The sequence below is a fragment of the Vicugna pacos genome, chromosome 30 (genome assembly GCF_048564905.1).
Source record: "Vicugna pacos chromosome 30, VicPac4, whole genome shotgun sequence".
Lineage (NCBI taxonomy): Eukaryota > Metazoa > Chordata > Mammalia > Artiodactyla > Camelidae > Vicugna > Vicugna pacos.
Genome location: NC_133016.1, coordinates 18647555 through 18664966, shown reverse-complemented (window position 1 = coordinate 18664966; position 17412 = coordinate 18647555). Strand labels below are relative to the sequence as shown.

Below are 17412 nucleotides of genomic sequence, written 5' to 3'. Positions count from 1 at the left end.
CAAATGCTTAAAGCCGATTTAGCTGATGTAGACTTTCCTGGTGGCTCTACTTTAATTCAGGATGTAGGTGATTTGTTTTTATGTTCTAAAACTGAACTGGATTCTCAAAAAGACACCATTCATCTGTTACAACAACTAACTCTAAGGGACACAAGTTGTCAAAGATAAAGTCCAACTGTGCTTACCTGCTGTAAAATATTTGAGCCCCTTAATATCTAAGGAAGGATGATTGAATGGCTCCAAAAGACTTATAACAATTTCAGCTTTCTCACTTTCCAAAACAAAGAAAGAACTGAGAGGATTTCTGGGTCTGACTGAATATTGCAGCAATCAGGTACCTAATTTTCCACGTATTTCTTAACTTTTCTATGCATTATTTAAGTCCGACCAGCCTGATTGGATTGAACGGATGCTAAAAGGAAAAGAGGCCATAAACACCTTAAATTCTATCTTAACTCAGACACCAGCTTTAGGTCACATCGATTATAATTTGCCATTTTTTTTCCTTTTTGTACTTGAAGATAAAGGAGCTGCTTTAGGTGTATTACTCAAAAACATGGTGATCAACATCAACCCATAGGATATTACAGTCAGTAATTAGACTCAGTAGCAAAAGGACTTCCACCTTGTATGAGGGCTATTTCAGCAAAGGCTTTCTTAGGTAAGGCTATTGAAGAAATAATAATGAAATCTCTTAACTATTTATGTCCCCAAATCAGTTGAGTCTCCTCTAAACTCTCACCACTCTCAGCACTGTTCTGCAAGCTGACTAGCTTCTTACAAAGTAGTGTTGCTTTCTGAACCTAATATTACCTTAGTTCAGTGTAATAATCTTAACCCTGCAACGTTGCCTCCAGCACCACAGGAAGAAAACAACCACAACTATTTTATTAACAGATTATCTTCTCGTTCCAGGTATGACTTAAAAGAAATTCCTATTATTGACAAGGCCAATTTAATTTGGTTTCAGAAGGATCCTACTTAAAGGATGAACAGGGACATTACCAAGCTGGATATGCAATAATATCCACAGTGGACATAATTGAAAGCTCTTTTTTTTTACCAGAAACACAGTCAGCGCAGCAAGCCGAATTAATTGTCTTAACCAGAGTTTGTCAACTAGCTAAAGACCAGATAGCAAATATATATATATATATTTCTTGGCAGTCTTTATGTCTTTGGAGTGGCACACAACTATGGAGAACTATGGAAATGAGGATTTTTAACCTCTTCAGGACAGCCTATAAAAAATGGAAAAGATTACAGAATTATTAAATGCTATATAGCTGCCAAAACAATTGGCAATTATTAAAACACCAGGGAATTCCAAGCCTGACACTAAGAAAGCTACAGGAAATTAGCTCATTGATGCTACAGCCAAAAAGACAATTTTAAAAATTCTTCCTGTTCAGGAGTGAGTAATAGCTCAGTGGTAGAGTGCACTTAGCATTGTGCAAGGTCCAGGGTTCAACCCCTAGTACCTCCACTAAAAAAGAAAAAGTGAAATATTAAAAAAATTCATCCTGTTTATCCTTGAGAATGTCCACTGCTCAAAGTGACCCCTGCTAGCTCAGTAAAAGATTTCTTTCCACATGTTCAAGAAATCACCACTAAAGACGAGAAACAGATGTGGCAACAAAAAGGGGGAATTTTTGACCTCCTCACACATTAGACCATAATGGCTGTTACTCCAGCATGTGCATTCTTAACTCATTGGGCTCCTGAAAGATGGCTTTATGGGGAAAAGAATAATTTTGGAAACTTTCTCCCATGGTGGCTCATGAGGTACATACTTGCTATATTCTATGCCCTAAATATAAACCAAGAAAAACCACTTCATGGGTCACAGGCCATGTCCCCTTCCTAAGGAACCCTTTGAGATATATCAATTGGACTTTGTCTAAAAGCTACTATCTCAAGGATATAAATTTATCTTGGTAATGTTTTCACACTGGGTTGAAGTTTTTCCCTGCAGGAGAGCAATGGCTTAACAGTAGGTAAATTGTTATTGGAAAGGATAATTCCTGTTTGGGGAATTCCTTCTGAGTTGCATGGTGACAGAGGAACTCACTTCACTGGACAAATAAGTAAATCTATTTATGACATTTGGCCAATAATGTGGCATGTTTACTGCATTTATCATCCCCAGTTTTACGGACTGGTATGAAGAAATAACAGCTCTATCAAAATTCAATTGACAAAACTCTCAGAGACCTTTAATCTTTCATAGCCAAAAACTCTCCCATTGGTGCATCTCAGCCTTAGGGCCACTCCTTCTGGAAGCATCAGACATTCTTTTTGAAATAATCACTAGGCGACCAATGTGCCCAGATGGACATGTAAGAACCAGCATCGTTTAAGGATGATATGTTGTATTATTGTCAGGGAATCTCTAAGGCACTTAAAGAAGATGAAAAGCTGGTAATTAATTCCTTTCACAGTGAGCTCCCAGAAAATGAAGACCTTAAGGATCATGGATTGCATCCTGGAGATACTGTCTATTGGAAGAGACATCAAATACAAGATTCTTTGTATTGGAAAGGGTCCTATCAGGTATTATTAACTAACCCCTGTGCTGCAGAGCTCAAAGGAGTAAACTCCTGGATTCATACATTTCATTTTTTTAAAAGGCTTCTTCCCCTAAATGGACTGTGACCCCTATTTCTGACACATGGCTCCGACTAAGGCAAACATCACCAATGGTTGGGATGGGAAGAAGTCGTTAACAGTAGCAGACAGCCAACCCAAGGGTCCAGACCAGGCCTAAGACCCAGCCTACTAGTTCGGTTGTACTGTGTACCAAGTGTCTGTCTTTCTGTCGAAACTGAGAGCTCCTGTTTTACTTCTAGCTAAACTTTGGCCCGTGTTTAGAATGAAAAGAAAATTCTTTAGTAAAGTTATCACTGAGGAAATCTAACTGTTGGATGTGACATCAAATTCCTCAGTCAGTACAAGAGCAACATCGGCCCCTCATAATGCCTGTCACCAACTTTCAGATGTTTCTAATGTTACTGCTTACCTGAACCAACCTCCTTCTGGCTTAACCTCTCAGGTTCAAATTCTTCAACATATTAATATGTCCATCCCCTGTCTGATACTATCCTCTGTCCTCAGAAACTGAACGCAACTTACCCTAGGACCCCTTCGCTCTGTCCCTTACTTAATTAGCAAAAGTCTTTTGAAGAGAAAAACACCAGTAAGTTGTGCCAGCACTCCCTTATATCAAATACCACATAGATGGCTCTCGGAAAGCCTGCAAGAGAAGTGACCCGTGGTTTCACAGTGTGTTAACAAAACTTCTGATTGATGAGGCTAACAAGCAGAGCACTCTGGGAGGGATCACTTGCACTCCCCCAGGCTTTTCTTCATATATGGTATTGGATTAACCCACTTTCCCAAGAACGGGCACGTAAATGTCTAAATAGCTGGCAGGTAGAAGGCTTATGCTTATTGGGGTGTTATGTTACCCCACTGTCTATATAAAAACAGACAGATGGACCTCTTTTCTCTCTCCATTACAGAATCAAGAGACCCATGTTATTAGGACACCAAGATACCTGGTAGCAAAGTCTTTTGAGAATCTTGATTCCTAGTGCTGGAGTTTATGCAAACAGAGATATGGTCAGAAATCCATCAGTCTCCTTTGGTCAAAGAGCCAAAGAGACTGCAAAATGCATTGTAGCGCGACAGACATCCCTAAATTCCTTAGCCCAAGTGACATTGGATAATAAAGTTACCTTAGCTTTTCTACTGGCCAGACTAGGAGGTGTTTATGCCATTGCTCACATTACTTATTGCGGTTATATCAATACCTCTGGAGAAGTACAGACGTGCCCAGAAAAAAATTTCGAAAAGGCAAAATGGTTATAAGACGTTAAGAAAAACAGACTCTTTTAATCATCTGCCTAGTTCACTCCCTTTAGGACTAGGTTGTTTTTTCTTTAACTCTGCTTTGCAGATGAGTCTTACTTTCATTGTATGTATTACTCTCCTTTTCCTGGTTATCAATCTACTCATAGCATGCAATGCTGCTTGCTTTAATTCTACTACTAAAAGTACACACGCAACAGTTATGCAACAAGTCGATAAAGACTGGTAAAATACATAGCCTGTAAAAAGACCCCCCATCAGTATATATCTGTGTCAGCTACTCCTATTAAAATGACTGTTGACAATTCCAAGCCTCTGCGTAATAGTCAGTGATACCCACCTAAACCAGAGGCATTGAACAGGATAAGACATATGCTGATAAAAAATTAATTAATAGTCAATCTAAAGGAGAAATACAAAATTTTATTCGAGCCAGTCTGAGGATTATAACCTGGGGAAATAGTCTTCCAGAAAATTCTGAGGACTCTTCTGCCTGTTAGAAGTCGAAGGCACAGTTATGTACTTTCGAAACAAAGGATCATACATCAAAATGACACACTGACATTTTACATAAAGTTCACCAAAGACACACAGTCCAGATCTGCACATAGGGAGCAAGTGGCAGTCACCATGACCCCTTATAGAATTAGGAATGGATTAAGAATGCTGTCACCTAAGGAGCTACCTTGCTGACATCAGAAGCAAAAACAAAACAAAAAAACATTGATCTTTATGGTTGAGCAGACATTCCTGCCTTTGAGGAGGTCTGGGTAGTGTATAATACAGAAGCACATTGCCCATTAGGGAGGGCCTAATATAGGCAGGGAGTATATTATGCTATTTTCTTGTCCTGCCTTTAAACATAAGATCTCCCCTAGGGCTATCGTGTCCCACCCTCTCTTCTCCGCTAAACAGTTACCAGAGTGCAATGGCTGCGCTCCTTCTGTGGAACTGGGGGAGAAGGTGGTGCTGCTCTGCAGGTGAACAGGCCAGGTCCACGCAACCCCGGAGGTGGGTCCGGTCTGGAAAGGCAGTGCTGTGGAGCTGACTGGACCTGACAACCAGGTATGCTGGGCTTCCCGACACAAACTCAGTGGGCGCTTGCTGTATACACGTCCCAAAAGAGGGCTTTGTGTCCATCATTTAATACAACTCTGGTCTGGAGAATATCAAGAATAAGAATACTCCTGCATAAATCAGCCACACACAAAATGAGTGCTGACTGTATACTCACTGTCTCAAAACGAGAGGCTGAGAATGCAGGTCATTGGGCTCTCCTTCAGCAGGTCGTGTCTCCAAGGAGTGTGGAGGTGGGGGTGGGGGCCTGTGGAGCACAGAGTGGGTGCCAACTCTACACCTGCAGCCTGCACCTGCACCCCCGCCCTTCCTGGTACAGGCATGCCACTCTACTCCAGGGGTGTGGGAAATGCAGTCGTAACTGAATAAAGTTTGGAGACCATTGACAGCTATCTTTTTTGGTTCATCAAAATTTTATTAACAAAACCAGAGTTGGGGGAGGCAAGGGTGAGCAGACTCCACAGTCCCACCCAGGCACAGAGAATGGAGAGACAGAGGGCCAGACAGGCAGTCAAATGGTGGACGGCCACAGGGAGAAACACAGGGACCATTGGAGAAACATGAATGGCAGAACAGACAAACGAGGGAGCTAGGGCAGCTCCCGTCTGGAGTGAAGGCCGTGAAGACGTCTGGGCCACTGGGGCTCAGCGGTCGGCACTGGAGCGCAGGTCAGTTGTGAGCGGGTCATGCTGGATGGTCTGGTGCAGCATCAGGGCCAGTAAGCCCGCCCGGTTTGTCATGGCTGTGCGGACGTTGCGCTCCTGCTCAAACAGCTCGTCCAGCTTGTACCACTGCAGGGGGCAGAAGGAGCCATGAGGGGGGCTCTGGAAGCGCTCCCCGAGCCCAGCCATGGCCAGCATCAGGACCTACCACGCGCACGCGCTCCAGGTCCACCTCGGCCCGCCGCAGCTTCTCCCAGCAGTAATGCCGGTTGCACTGGCGCTTGGGCAGGCGGCAGAAGTCACCCGTGAGCTCAAAGACGTCACGGACCAGGGGGCACCCGCAAACCTCGTCAGCTGGCACCTGCAGGGAGACAGGGATGGGGACAAGTGGAGGGTGGTGAGGCAGGAAGGAGGACAGGAATGCGGACAGTCAGGGAGAAGGATGGAAAATTCAGCGGAGAGCGGAAAGGAAAGGAAAAGGGGAGTGAGAGAGGATGAAGAGGCAGGGAAAGGGAGGAAGAGGAGGCGATGCCACAGGGAGAAAAAGAACTGAAGGGTGAAGAGGCAGGGAAAGCGGCAGTTGTGGAAGTGGGCAAGTAGGAAAAGGCGGGGGGAAGGGGTGAAGGGATGAACGTTGGGCAGGTAGGAGGGAGGGGGACAGAATAGGGAGAGTTGAAGGGAAATCTTACTTTGGGGTCCCGTGAGTGCTCGGGGCACAGCACCTGGAGCCGCTTACAGTACGTCTTGCTCTGAGGATTGTAAACATCGCAGAAGAGTCGCGTGGCCCTGCAGGGTTTGGAGCAGAAAAGATAGTGGAGATGAGAAGGAGGGCCCACCTGGCTCGCCCAGGCCAGTATCCCACCTGGCATTCCACCTCTGACCCCAGCCTTAACTGCCCCACGGGAACCCCAAGCAGTGCCCACACTCACCCCTCGATGCGTGTGGGGTACATGGACCCAAAGGACGTCTGGCTCTCGTACTGGAGGGGTGAGCACAAACGGAGGGAACTGTGGATGTGCGCCGCACGCCCCCTCGAGACAGCACATCTTTCCCCCATGGACCCAGTGACGGTCCCATACCAGCCACCCCCTCAGGCTGACACCCTGACCTTGGCATAGCAGCGCTCCATGTGACGCAAGGCAACACGTGGGTTGATGGGGTGCCCGCAGGAGACGCAGAAGATCTGCAGGTCTGTGTCATCACTGTCACCCTCATTGCTCTGCACAGGGTGGAAGAGATGATGAGGCCAGGCAGGGCCGGGGACCGGGCTCCGTGCTGCCCTGCCTCTGCTAGCTTACCTCCTCGTCCTCGCGCACCGCCTGCTGCTTGGCACGGAGGATAATGGCCTCCAGCTCGTGGAACCGGCGCTCCATTTCCTGAAGGCGGGTGCGGGCGCTCTGCTGCTCCCGGCGAATGCGTTCGAGGAGCTTCTTACCGTGCTCCTCAGCAATGCAGGGGCTCTGCTGCCACTGCTGGATGCGCTGGGGGAGGATCTCGTAGATGCGGCTGCAGGGAGGCCGGGAACGGGACGCAGGCAGGGAATGTGGCAAGCAACAAGGTCAGTAAGTGGGGTGGTCTCAGGATGTGGAATGGCTGGCTGACTACATGGTGAAAGGATAAGTAAACAGGGGACTGAGTGGGAGACGGCTAAGCAGACGAGGAACTGAATAGGAGACGGCTGGGTGGACGGTCGGATGGACCAATGAGGGGGTGGATGGATGGGTGAGCCCCTGGTTGACTGAGTGGTGGCCGGGTGATGGACTGGCCAACAGAGGGCTCTGGTCATGCCCTACCCTGCACCCCCTGACTCTCTTGAACCCTCCAGGAGTGACTCACTTGGCTGCCAGCTTCATGCCACAGTCGTCTGAGCAATACTTGGAGCCGGGCTGGGCAGGGCGCACACAGCCAGGCCCCAGGCACTGCGGTAGCGACGCGGGGTCCTTGGCATCGGAGCGCTCTGGGTGCTTCCATTTGTCCTTGTGTTTCTGCTTCTGCCGATGCCGCTTGTATCTTTCTTCCTTCTATAGGACAACACAGGTCAGGTCAGGGCGGAGCTGGAGTCAGCCCGGACCCCACCTTCCCCTGCACCCTACCCCTTCCTGGTTCTTGTCCTCCAGCCCCTGACCTTCAGGTCTCCCCGCCCACACCCACTCTACCCTCTCCATCACCTTCTTCTCAGACTTCTTCTCCCTACGCTTCACGTGCTTCACTTTCACTGCGCGCTTGCGCAGTGCTGGGTCCAGGAATGGGGACTCCTCCGTGTCGCTCATCCAGGGCTGCAAGTGAGGCACATGCTGATTCACCTGCCCGCCTCGTGACTTCCTCGCCACCCACTCAGTCCCCAGAACAGCCTTCCATACCCTCTGCCTCCTCTCTCCTCATTACGGACACTCTCTACCCTTCCACCATGGGACGCTCTGCCTGCTCACCAGGCCATGGTCATCAAAGGCCCCTGCACAGAAGTCCTGATACAGGTCAGGGTCCAGTGGGAGGTCCTCATCTGAGAGGGGCTCAGGCGTAGCTGTAGCCTCCGGTGGCTCCTTGACTGCTGACGATGCCACTGCCCCCTCGTCCTCGCGGAGGCGCCCCAGCTTCTGTGATGGCTGTGGCTGCTGCTGGGTGGGCAGTGGTCGGCGAGGCCTTGGCAGGGACTCTGAGGGCGTCACCGGCGAGAGCTGCGGGGCAGAATCTCAGGACTGGCCCTGACCGCCCTGCCCGCATGCCCCGCCCGCCCTGGGGGGCTGGACTCACCGAGGAAGGGAAGTACTTGTACGATTCCTGTGCCGGCAGGAGGAAGGCCCAGGTCAGCCCCAGGTGGATGGAGGGTGGCCCTACCCTTCCCACAAGTGCCTGACACCACCAACTAGCCCTGCCTCGCCTCCCAGACACATCTGCCCTCCACACACCTCATCACCAAGACATCCTCAGCCCTGCCTCTCGGCCCTCACATGCCTGCCCACCTGAGGCTGGGGGGCTCCCCTGCTAGCCCAGCACATCTGGTCATGCCCTGTTCTCTGGACAGGCCAGGCTCCTTCCCACCTGTCTGTATGCAGTTAGGCCCCTCCCCACCCAGCCCACCCACCCTTGCCTCAATCAGCTCTTCCTGGACACACTAGCCCCCCGACCTGACCCGGCCCAGCTCTGCCCATGCTCACCCGGGCCCGAAGCTGGCACTGACGCAGCCGGCACTTCTGCCGGATCTTGTTGGGGCCCCCAAACTTTTTCATGTCCCGACAGAAGTCACAGTGGCCACAGTCCTCAGTGCGCCGGCAGGCCTCACACTCGCCACACATGCGGGCTGACCTTTTGATCTGCTGCTGCTGTTGCTGCTGTTGCTGCTGGTGATGCTAAGGGGAGGCGCCCAGAACAGAAATCAGGAACACTAGCAGGGCCCAATGCAGGATCACCTCACCCATCCCAGCCATCACAGCTCCTCACCTGGCTGGGCGTGGCCACCAAGGGCTGTGGAGAGGATTTGTGGGGCGAAGCAGAGCCCCGAGCAAGCAGGGCCCCAACCCCTGTCCCTGACCCTGCCCGGCGCTGCAGGTCCGGATCCGGGGCAGGCCTCTTGCGCCCTCCACCCTCATCCCGGGGCTCACTGCTGTCTCGCTCATTGCTGTCTCGCTCCCGTGACTTCTTGTGCCGATAGCGGATCTCCAGCTTGGGGTCTTTCTCTGTGGAGCAGAGGGTAGAGCCAGTGTGGGTTGGCAGTGGGGGATTTGGATGGTCCCAGAACTCTTTCTTCCTCTTGTCTCCTTCCCTGTCCCATCCACCTGCTCTGTCTCCTTCCTCCAAGACAGAGCTACCTGTTCCAGTGGGATCTTCTATCATGGCTCACAGTGGAGCCTCCACTCCAGTTCACCATAGACCAACAACCACTCTGTCCACAGACACAGTTCACTACTCCCTGTGACCGACCCTCCCATTAAGGCTCCCACTCCTCCCTCGAAGCCCCACCTGCCTGCTCTGTCCAGTCCACCCCCTCACCTCGGCACTCCCGACAGTACCACTCCCGGATGGCCTTGGCCATCTTCTCAGTGATCCGGATGCAGTCCCCATGAAACCACTCATTGCAGTTGTCACACCCGCTGCAGAGGATAGGGCGAGTGATGGAGATGTGAGGGGCCAGACCCACTGGCCTCACCCAATCTTGACAGGTGTCAGTCCCGCCCACCTCTCCCCGGCTCACATCATGAAGCAGTTGATGTCTGGTTTGCGGCAGATGCAGTAGATGGGTGCATTCTCCCCGTTCTCTGACTTGCTGTCCTCCCCAGCATCTGGAGGCTCTGGGTCTGAAGCATCCCCCTCCTGTGGGATCCCCCCATTATGGCTCCTTAGAGAGACCCATCACAGCACCTCATCTCTCCAGTACAGCTCCATCGCAGCTCACCATAGACCCAAACACTATGGAAGCCAACAGACTTCCCCTCGTGGCTCCTCAGAAATCTCCCCACAGACCACCCACCATCACTTACACCTGACACCCCATTACTCTGCTTATAAGCCCCCGTCACTCTGCCCCAGACCTTCCAATCCCTTATCCCACTGACACCTCATCATTCTATTCACCCACTCATAATGGCTCTTTACAAACACCTTACCACTCACCACACTTGGCCCCCGTCATGGCTCCTCACAGACCCCTGTCACGGGTTCTCACAGACACCACCTGATCTATTCCAGACTTCCCACCACAGCTCCCCACAGATTCCCCGTTATTAACCTCGCAGACAGCCCCGCCCCCTGGGTCCCCTGATACAGACTCATCACGGCTCACTACAGACTGCCTAGCACAACTCTTTGCAAAGCCCTTACCTCTCTGCACGAAGAATCCCGCGTCCGGACCCCCACAGAACTACTGTCAGGGATCCCCACTAAACTTCCATTACGGACCCCCGTAATGGCTCATCACAGAACTCCCAAGTGGTTCACACAGGAGTGAAAATATCTGACCATCAGACCCCCATCATTCTACACGCAGATTCCAGTTAAGGCTCACCACAGGCCCCCAGCCCCATGCTGCCCACGGACTCTCGCTACGAGTCACCGCAGACTCCCTGCGTCTGCCGATGGACCCCACCATTTCCAGCCCTACCCACTCACTTCTGCCGCCGACCCCATCCTGGGACCTCGTACTCACCATCTCTCCGCTCCCGGCGCACCCCCTCACAAACCCCGCCAGCGACCCGCGAACCGGCACAGACCACTCGGCGGCGTCCGCGGCCGTTGCAGAGACGCCTACAAGCACTTCCGGTTTTCGCCGCGCCTCCCAGGCACCGTGCTCCTACTGCGCAGGCCCAGTGCGTGGGCTCCGAAACAAACAAGTAGGTTGCCCGCCTAGGGGTCCCGACTGTTTCTCAGGCCCTGCCATCTTAACTACAGGGCCCGTATGGAGGCGGAGTCCAGTACGTTCTCAGGAAACATGGCCGCACCTATCTCTCTGCTTACCCGAGGGCGCCGCCACCTTGTCGGTCGAGTCCGTACAGCGACTGCTTGTACGGCCTAAACGTTTAGGCAATATGGTCGCGCCTGCTGCGCGACTTCCATGTGGACGCCGCCATCTTGGAATCCGATTCCGTAAGATGGCCGAGTCTGTAAATTCACAGGCAACGCATGGCTCCGTCCTAATCCGCTTCCTCGAGGGCGCCGCCATCTTGGTGATGGATTCCCTGCGCCAGCAGCTGGTACTGCCTGGAGGTTCACAGGGAAAGGGGTCCACCTTGGAAACACTACTTGGATAGAATAACACTTATTCTTCCATTCAGTCACTTTTACCTTCCGCATGTACTAATGGGTACCTGCATACTGTGTGCCATATACTGGGAAGGAAACCAGTCTCCGTTATGCCTGGGAGGCAGCAGGACCCTGGAGGGACCGCCCCCCCCCCCCCACCCCAACCCCTGCTTTTTATTTACAGAAAAGCGGAGGTCTCCTTGGCTTCTCTAAGTCTTAGAAGAGCAGGGTAAAGCAATTGATTAGGACAAACCTGTAGGCATTGGAGGGTGGAAACGACTCTGACCACCTATCTCAATGATTAACTGAGGTTATTCCTTTAATTCCCTTTAAAACTTTAATGACTGAAAAGAATTTTTGGAGGTTTTGGGGAGGCGGGTGGGAGATGCTAGGTTCACTAGATTGCAGACATTCTGGTTAAAAGCACCTTTCCTTTTTGTTACCAAGGCTGTTGGCCCCAGGATCTTCCCCCTGCCCCTCCCTCAAACAGAAACTGATTAACTCTTAGAAGTCTAAGTCTCAGGAGGCAGCTGCAGAGAAGAAACAAGAACTACTTAGAACCCAATGAGGCCAAGATGGTGGAGGATCTGCCTTCCAGTGGACTTTGAGACTTATACAATCATTATAATGTATTAGTATGCTAAATGACACACCCACCAATGCCACTGATACAAGAAAAACGGATGTGGAGTGTGAGGAGTGACGTGTTCCGGGTCTTGGTTGAGTCCCTTGGATAAGCCCTGCCAAGTGTGGGTCCTTGGCTTTGTGCAGGAAAGAATTCAAGAGCGAGCCATAGTTGAGTAAAGGTAGATTTATTGAGATTGATACATATTACATCAAGTGTAGGCTGTTTCAGAGGGCAAGAGAAAGGCCATGAGGTATAGGGGTTGGGTGCTCAGGTTAAAGTAAAAATAGATATACATTCCATAGACAAGAGTGCAGGCCATCTCTGAAGATTAGGGAAAGAGAGAGGCTGTGAGGGGCAGTGTTGCCAGTTTTTATGGGCTTGGTAGCTTCAAATGTCAACAAGCAGGAGGACTATTTCAACTACCCTGGGGAAGGGGCCAGGAATTCCAGGAATTTGGCCACTGCCCACTCTTTGACCTTTTATAGTTAGCTTTGAAACTGTCATGGCACCTGTGGGAGTGTCATTTACCATGGTAATATATTACAATGAGCTTATAATGAAGCTCAAGAGCTACTAGAAGTCAAATCTCCCACCATCTTGAGCCTCAAGGCCTACTGGGAGTTGAATTTTCTGCCATTTCGGTGTTCATTGCTGTGTCATTCCTTGAATGGCTGTGCCCAGTCCCCTTCCCTCTTGTCTCACCATGACAGTTGACGATTGCCATGACACCAATTGGAAAAGCCCATACAAAGGCTGAAAAACTCAAACAAGAACTGATTGGTTCCATCATGCCTGGAAGGAGGACGTGATGGCAGAAGCCGCCCTTAAAGGTCCACGTGGCCCGACCCAGGCGGAAACTGTGTCTACCAGCCGTCTTGGCTGACAGCTCCCCTCTTAAGTGCCTTTTCTTCACTCCAGTGGTTTTCTTTCCTTCTCCTTGCTTGAGCACTTTCCTTCCTTTCGTCTTTTGAGAAATAAAATCCATTTTTGCTCTATTCCTCTGCCTCAGCTATGAATTCTTTCCAGCCAGCAGCCAAGGACCCACACTTTGGTGGGCCTCCTAATTTAGGGGTCTCACTATCAGCTACCACATCTCCCACATCACCTCTGGTGGGAGAAATTTTCACATATTAGGGACTGGGAAAGCCCTTCTGGCTGATACGTGATTTGTTCTGAATTTTACATGAACAAAACAGCCTGACTTACGGCCTGTCAAACATAAATCTGCTTTAACCATTCCAGTAAAGAATGTCCACTTTTACAATAGGGAGAAATGCCTCTCTTCCTCTGACACCATTGCTAGTACTCCTTGGAAGATAAGGTTCCTGTCCCAGAGTGAGCATAACCCTGCCAAGGTCATGCTCACTCAATGTGTCCGTGCCAATTTGTAACTATACATCTCTGTTGAAACCTTGTCATGTTTAATGCCTGTTCTTTGTTCTAACAAGGACAAAAACTGTGCTGAAAGTCATGCTCTGGAGTGCTTTCTTCCTTGGTGGAGGCTGCACTCCCTGGCCAGTCCTCAGCGTGGCTCAAATAAGACACTCTTCTATTCCTTAGTATAAATTGGAAAAAATTATTTGTATTGGTACATCCCACCACTCTTTCCAGCTGTCATACCTCTGAGCAGTTCCTTAGCCAGGCCTAACACTTTTCAGCCTCTGGGCCTTTACAGTAGCACTTCCATCCCTCAGAATTAGTCCAGAGCAAGGATGGAAGGCCACAAATGATGGTGACCTGACCATCTCTGGTGAGAATGGCTGGACCAAAGTAGATTTTGAAATGGAGGACAACCAGCTTCACCAAGACTTCCACTGACCCTGTGTGACCGGATGCAATGGGTCTGTCCCTTAGGGTGCTTAGCCAATGAACACACCAAGAATTTTTCATTAAAGCAGAAGCTCTTATTACTTGTGACAAGTAAGAAGAAAAGGAGATAACTCTCAAAGCACTGTCTCCCTGAATGGCTGGACTGGGGGAGTTTTAAACCTGGTGATACGCATGATCATTATAATGAGGCAAAGGTTACTCTAGGTTGCCCCAAACTGCAAGCAAGTAGGTGCTTGGTTACTTGTTCTCACTGTGGTATCTTGTTGGTCGGAATGCACTGTGTGTAACATTTTCAGAACATCCGGTGTCTGGAAGGAACTTTCTGCAATTTAATGGTTAGTTTCTGGAAAACAAAGCACACTTTGGCTTAACCCTATCCTTTCCCTACTGCTGCCTAGCTAACACTTGCCACCACCAGAGTGTAGTTTTTGCCCATTCCTGGTGATTTCCACTTTGGTTCTCTTGTTCCCAGGTGAAAATGGGGTTGATCTCCCAGAAGCCAGGAAAGGCATCGAGGGCCTCAGGGGACCATGACACAATGGACCATAAAACTGAGAAAGCCCTGCTCGTTCCCAGTGTCATCAGTCTCCTCAGTCAGTTCGCCTGAGACCACCTGGAGCAGCCGTTTCCTGGGGAATCCTCTGGCTGCAGTATTCCTCATAGTCCACACTGTCCTGTGGACCTTGAGGATGAGGAGAGAGGGAATCTGGCTCCACCATCCAAGCCCTGCTACACGAGATTAACCATCACTGTGAGCAATCCAAGAAACATCACAGAAAGCCTTTTCTTCTTGTATAAATCCATAAAAATAAGAATTGCAGATCTGAAGTACTTCATCCAATGACCATGGAGGACAACCAGGTGTGCTTAATGATAAATGTGCAGTTTAGTCATTGAGTGTATACTTGGCACCCACAGGCACTCTGCAAACTCATTTTAGGTGGTTTCTCTGTCTTGAAATGGGGAGGATGTGTGATGGCTCTGGAGGAGAAATGTGGGAATCTGATCTCCTCCTGACCTGGAAGGAGACAAAGGGCCCTGCAATCTGCTCTCTCATAATTGGGTGAGATTTAATTCACTTTATATGGCAGACTGGGAGGTAGAGATGGAAGGAAGCCAGCAAATCTGGCTGAAAAAATTGGCCATCCCTATGGAATTAGGTTGATCAAGTATGACAACCTATATTTTACTTAAAAACTCTTGTGTTTTCTTGACTGTTTCCTTCAAGTTCACTCTCTCCTAATGCCTGGTGAAATTATGTTTGAAAATGTCCTGTTGATGGATGGAGACTCCACCAGCCTCTCTTTTCTCGCTCCTCTCATTGCTAGGCAACCTCTGGGACCCCCCACATACCCCCAGGCTCTTCTTTGTTACTACTTTCTGTGAAGTTAGCAAATCTCTTCCCCTCTGGTCCCCAGCTCCCTTCTCACTATGGTCCTGTCTCCTCACCCTCTCTTATGTCAGTTTGTTTCTATTCATTTACGTCTTTTCACACATAGATACTGTATGCGTTAAATGTTCACCTCTAAAGCAATACTGAAAACTTTCTTTTCATGTCTAAAAAGCTGCCACCCTCCATTGACAAATATGAGTTAGGACTCAATGGATTTTTATTATTTTTCTGATAATAATGGAAATCTTTCATTCCACGAGTTCCTCTACTTATTGAGCATTGGTATAAATCACAAAGAAAAATTCTCAATGTAGATAATACTTTTTATAAATCGTTTTCTCCAATATGTTTTACTCAATTGAGAATTTTGATTTATGCATTTTTGTTCAAAAATACTTTTACTTTCTTTTGTGACTTCTTTGGCACATGTTATGTAGAAATGTGATGTTTAATCTCCAATTATTTGGGGATTTTCCAGCTATCTTTCTGTTAGTGAGTTCTACCTTAATTTTATTGTGGTCTATGAGCATATTTTGGGGGGTATTATGCTATTTATTTATTTATCTTAGTGGAGGTACTGGGGATTGAACCCAGGGCCTTGTGCATGCTAAGCATTTGCTCTACTACTTGAGGTATACCCTCCCTCCCTCATTCCTTTACTTTAATCTATTTTCTTACACTTAATGTGGGTTTTTTTTATAGACACATGTAACTGGATCTTGATTTTCCACTTATTCTAACAATGTCTTTTAATTGGCATATTTAGATTATTGACATTTACAGTGACTATTGATATAGTTGGACTAATATCCACTGTATTTGTTACTGTTTTGTATTGTTGACCTGCGTCTTTTTTTCTTCCACTCTTTTTCTGCTATCTCTGGTTTTAACTGAGAATTTTCTATGACCATATTTTCTCCTCTCTGTTAGCATATCAATTATTCATCTTTTTAAAAAACTTTTAGTGGTTGCTCTAGAGTTTGCAATATACATTTACAACTAATCCACGTTACTTTCTCATAACACATTACTACTTCATGGGTAGTACCAAGTACATTATAATAACAAAATATTCCTAATTCTTCCCCATTCTTTATAACATTGTTATCATTCATTTCACTTACCAAGAAGCTATAATTACCAAGTATATTTTTGCTATTATTATTATTTTGAACAAACTGTTATCTGTTAGGTCAATTAAAAATAAGAAAAATACTCACACAACATTGTAAGTCAACTATACTTCAATAAGAAAAATAGAAGATTTTATTTTACTCTCATTTATACTTTTTCTAATTTCTACCCTATATCTTTCCCTTTTTCTCTCTGAAGAACTTCCTTTATCATTTCTTTCAAGAAAAGTCTCCCTGGCAACAAATTTCCTCAACTTTTGCTCATCTGAGAAAGTCTTCATTTCTCCTTCACATTGAACTACAATTTCACTAAATACAAAATTCTAGATTGGTGATTTTTGTTCTTTTAACACTTTAAATATTTCACTCCACTCTCTTCTTGCTTGCACAGTTTCTGAAGAGAAGTCCAATTGAATGCTTATCCTTGTTCCTCCTTAAGTAAGGTGACAATAAAAACACAAAATACTAAAACTTACAGCAACAAAAGTAGTCCTCAGAGAAAAATTTATAGCTATAAACACCCACATTAAAAAAAAGATCTCAAATCAAAAACTTACCTTTATGCTTTAATGTACTAAAAAAGGAAGAGCAATCTAAACCCAAAGTTAGCAGAAGGAAGGATATCATCAAGATTACAGTGGAAATAATGAAATAAAAAATAGAAAAATAATACAGAAAATCAACAAAAATAAAAGTTTTTAGAAAAGATCAACAAAATTGACAGAACTGAGAGAGAGAGAGAGAACACAAATAACTAAATTAGAAATGAAAGTTGAGAGCTTCTAATCTTGTAGAAAGAAAAAGGATTGTGAAAGAGTACTATGAACCACTGAACACCAACAAATTAGATAACGTAAATGAAATGGACGAATATTTAGAAACATAAAAATTACCAAAACTGTCTTAATAAGAAATAGAAAATCTAAAAAGACCTATATAACTGAAGAAGTGGAATGAATAATCAAAAATCTCCTAAGTGGTTGCCAGCAGTTGAGGAAGAGGGGAATGGGGGATTATTGATACAGCTTCAGGCTGGGAAGATGAAAAAGTTCTGGATATGGGTAGTGACAATGGTCACAGAAGAAT

The 17412-nt window shown here is 47.5% G+C and overlaps 1 protein-coding gene across 3 annotated transcripts; it reads right to left on the bottom strand.

Annotated features, from left to right (window-relative positions):
- Window positions 1-5349: 5349 nt before the first annotated feature.
- CXXC1 (CXXC finger protein 1) lies at window positions 5350-10983 on the bottom strand. 3 transcript variants are annotated; one of them, XM_006205780.4, is made up of 15 exons: window positions 10750-10983; window positions 9799-9917; window positions 9597-9697; window positions 9048-9283; window positions 8765-8956; window positions 8361-8387; window positions 8039-8284; window positions 7778-7885; window positions 7446-7630; window positions 6908-7115; window positions 6718-6828; window positions 6539-6588; window positions 6299-6395; window positions 5818-5970; window positions 5350-5738 (listed from the first exon to the last, which is right to left on the bottom strand). In XM_006205780.4, the coding sequence occupies exons 1-15, from the start codon at window positions 10750-10752 to the stop codon at window positions 5592-5594; spliced, it is 1983 nt and encodes a 660-aa protein (XP_006205842.1). In that variant the 5' UTR covers window positions 10753-10983; the 3' UTR covers window positions 5350-5591. The 3 variants fall into 3 exon arrangements, with proteins under 3 accessions (XP_006205842.1, XP_072808330.1, XP_072808331.1); XM_072952229.1 differs by having other exon boundaries at window positions 8765-8947; window positions 10750-10882; XM_072952230.1 differs by lacking the exon at window positions 8361-8387 and having other exon boundaries at window positions 10750-10882.
- Window positions 10984-17412: the final 6429 nt, after the last annotated feature.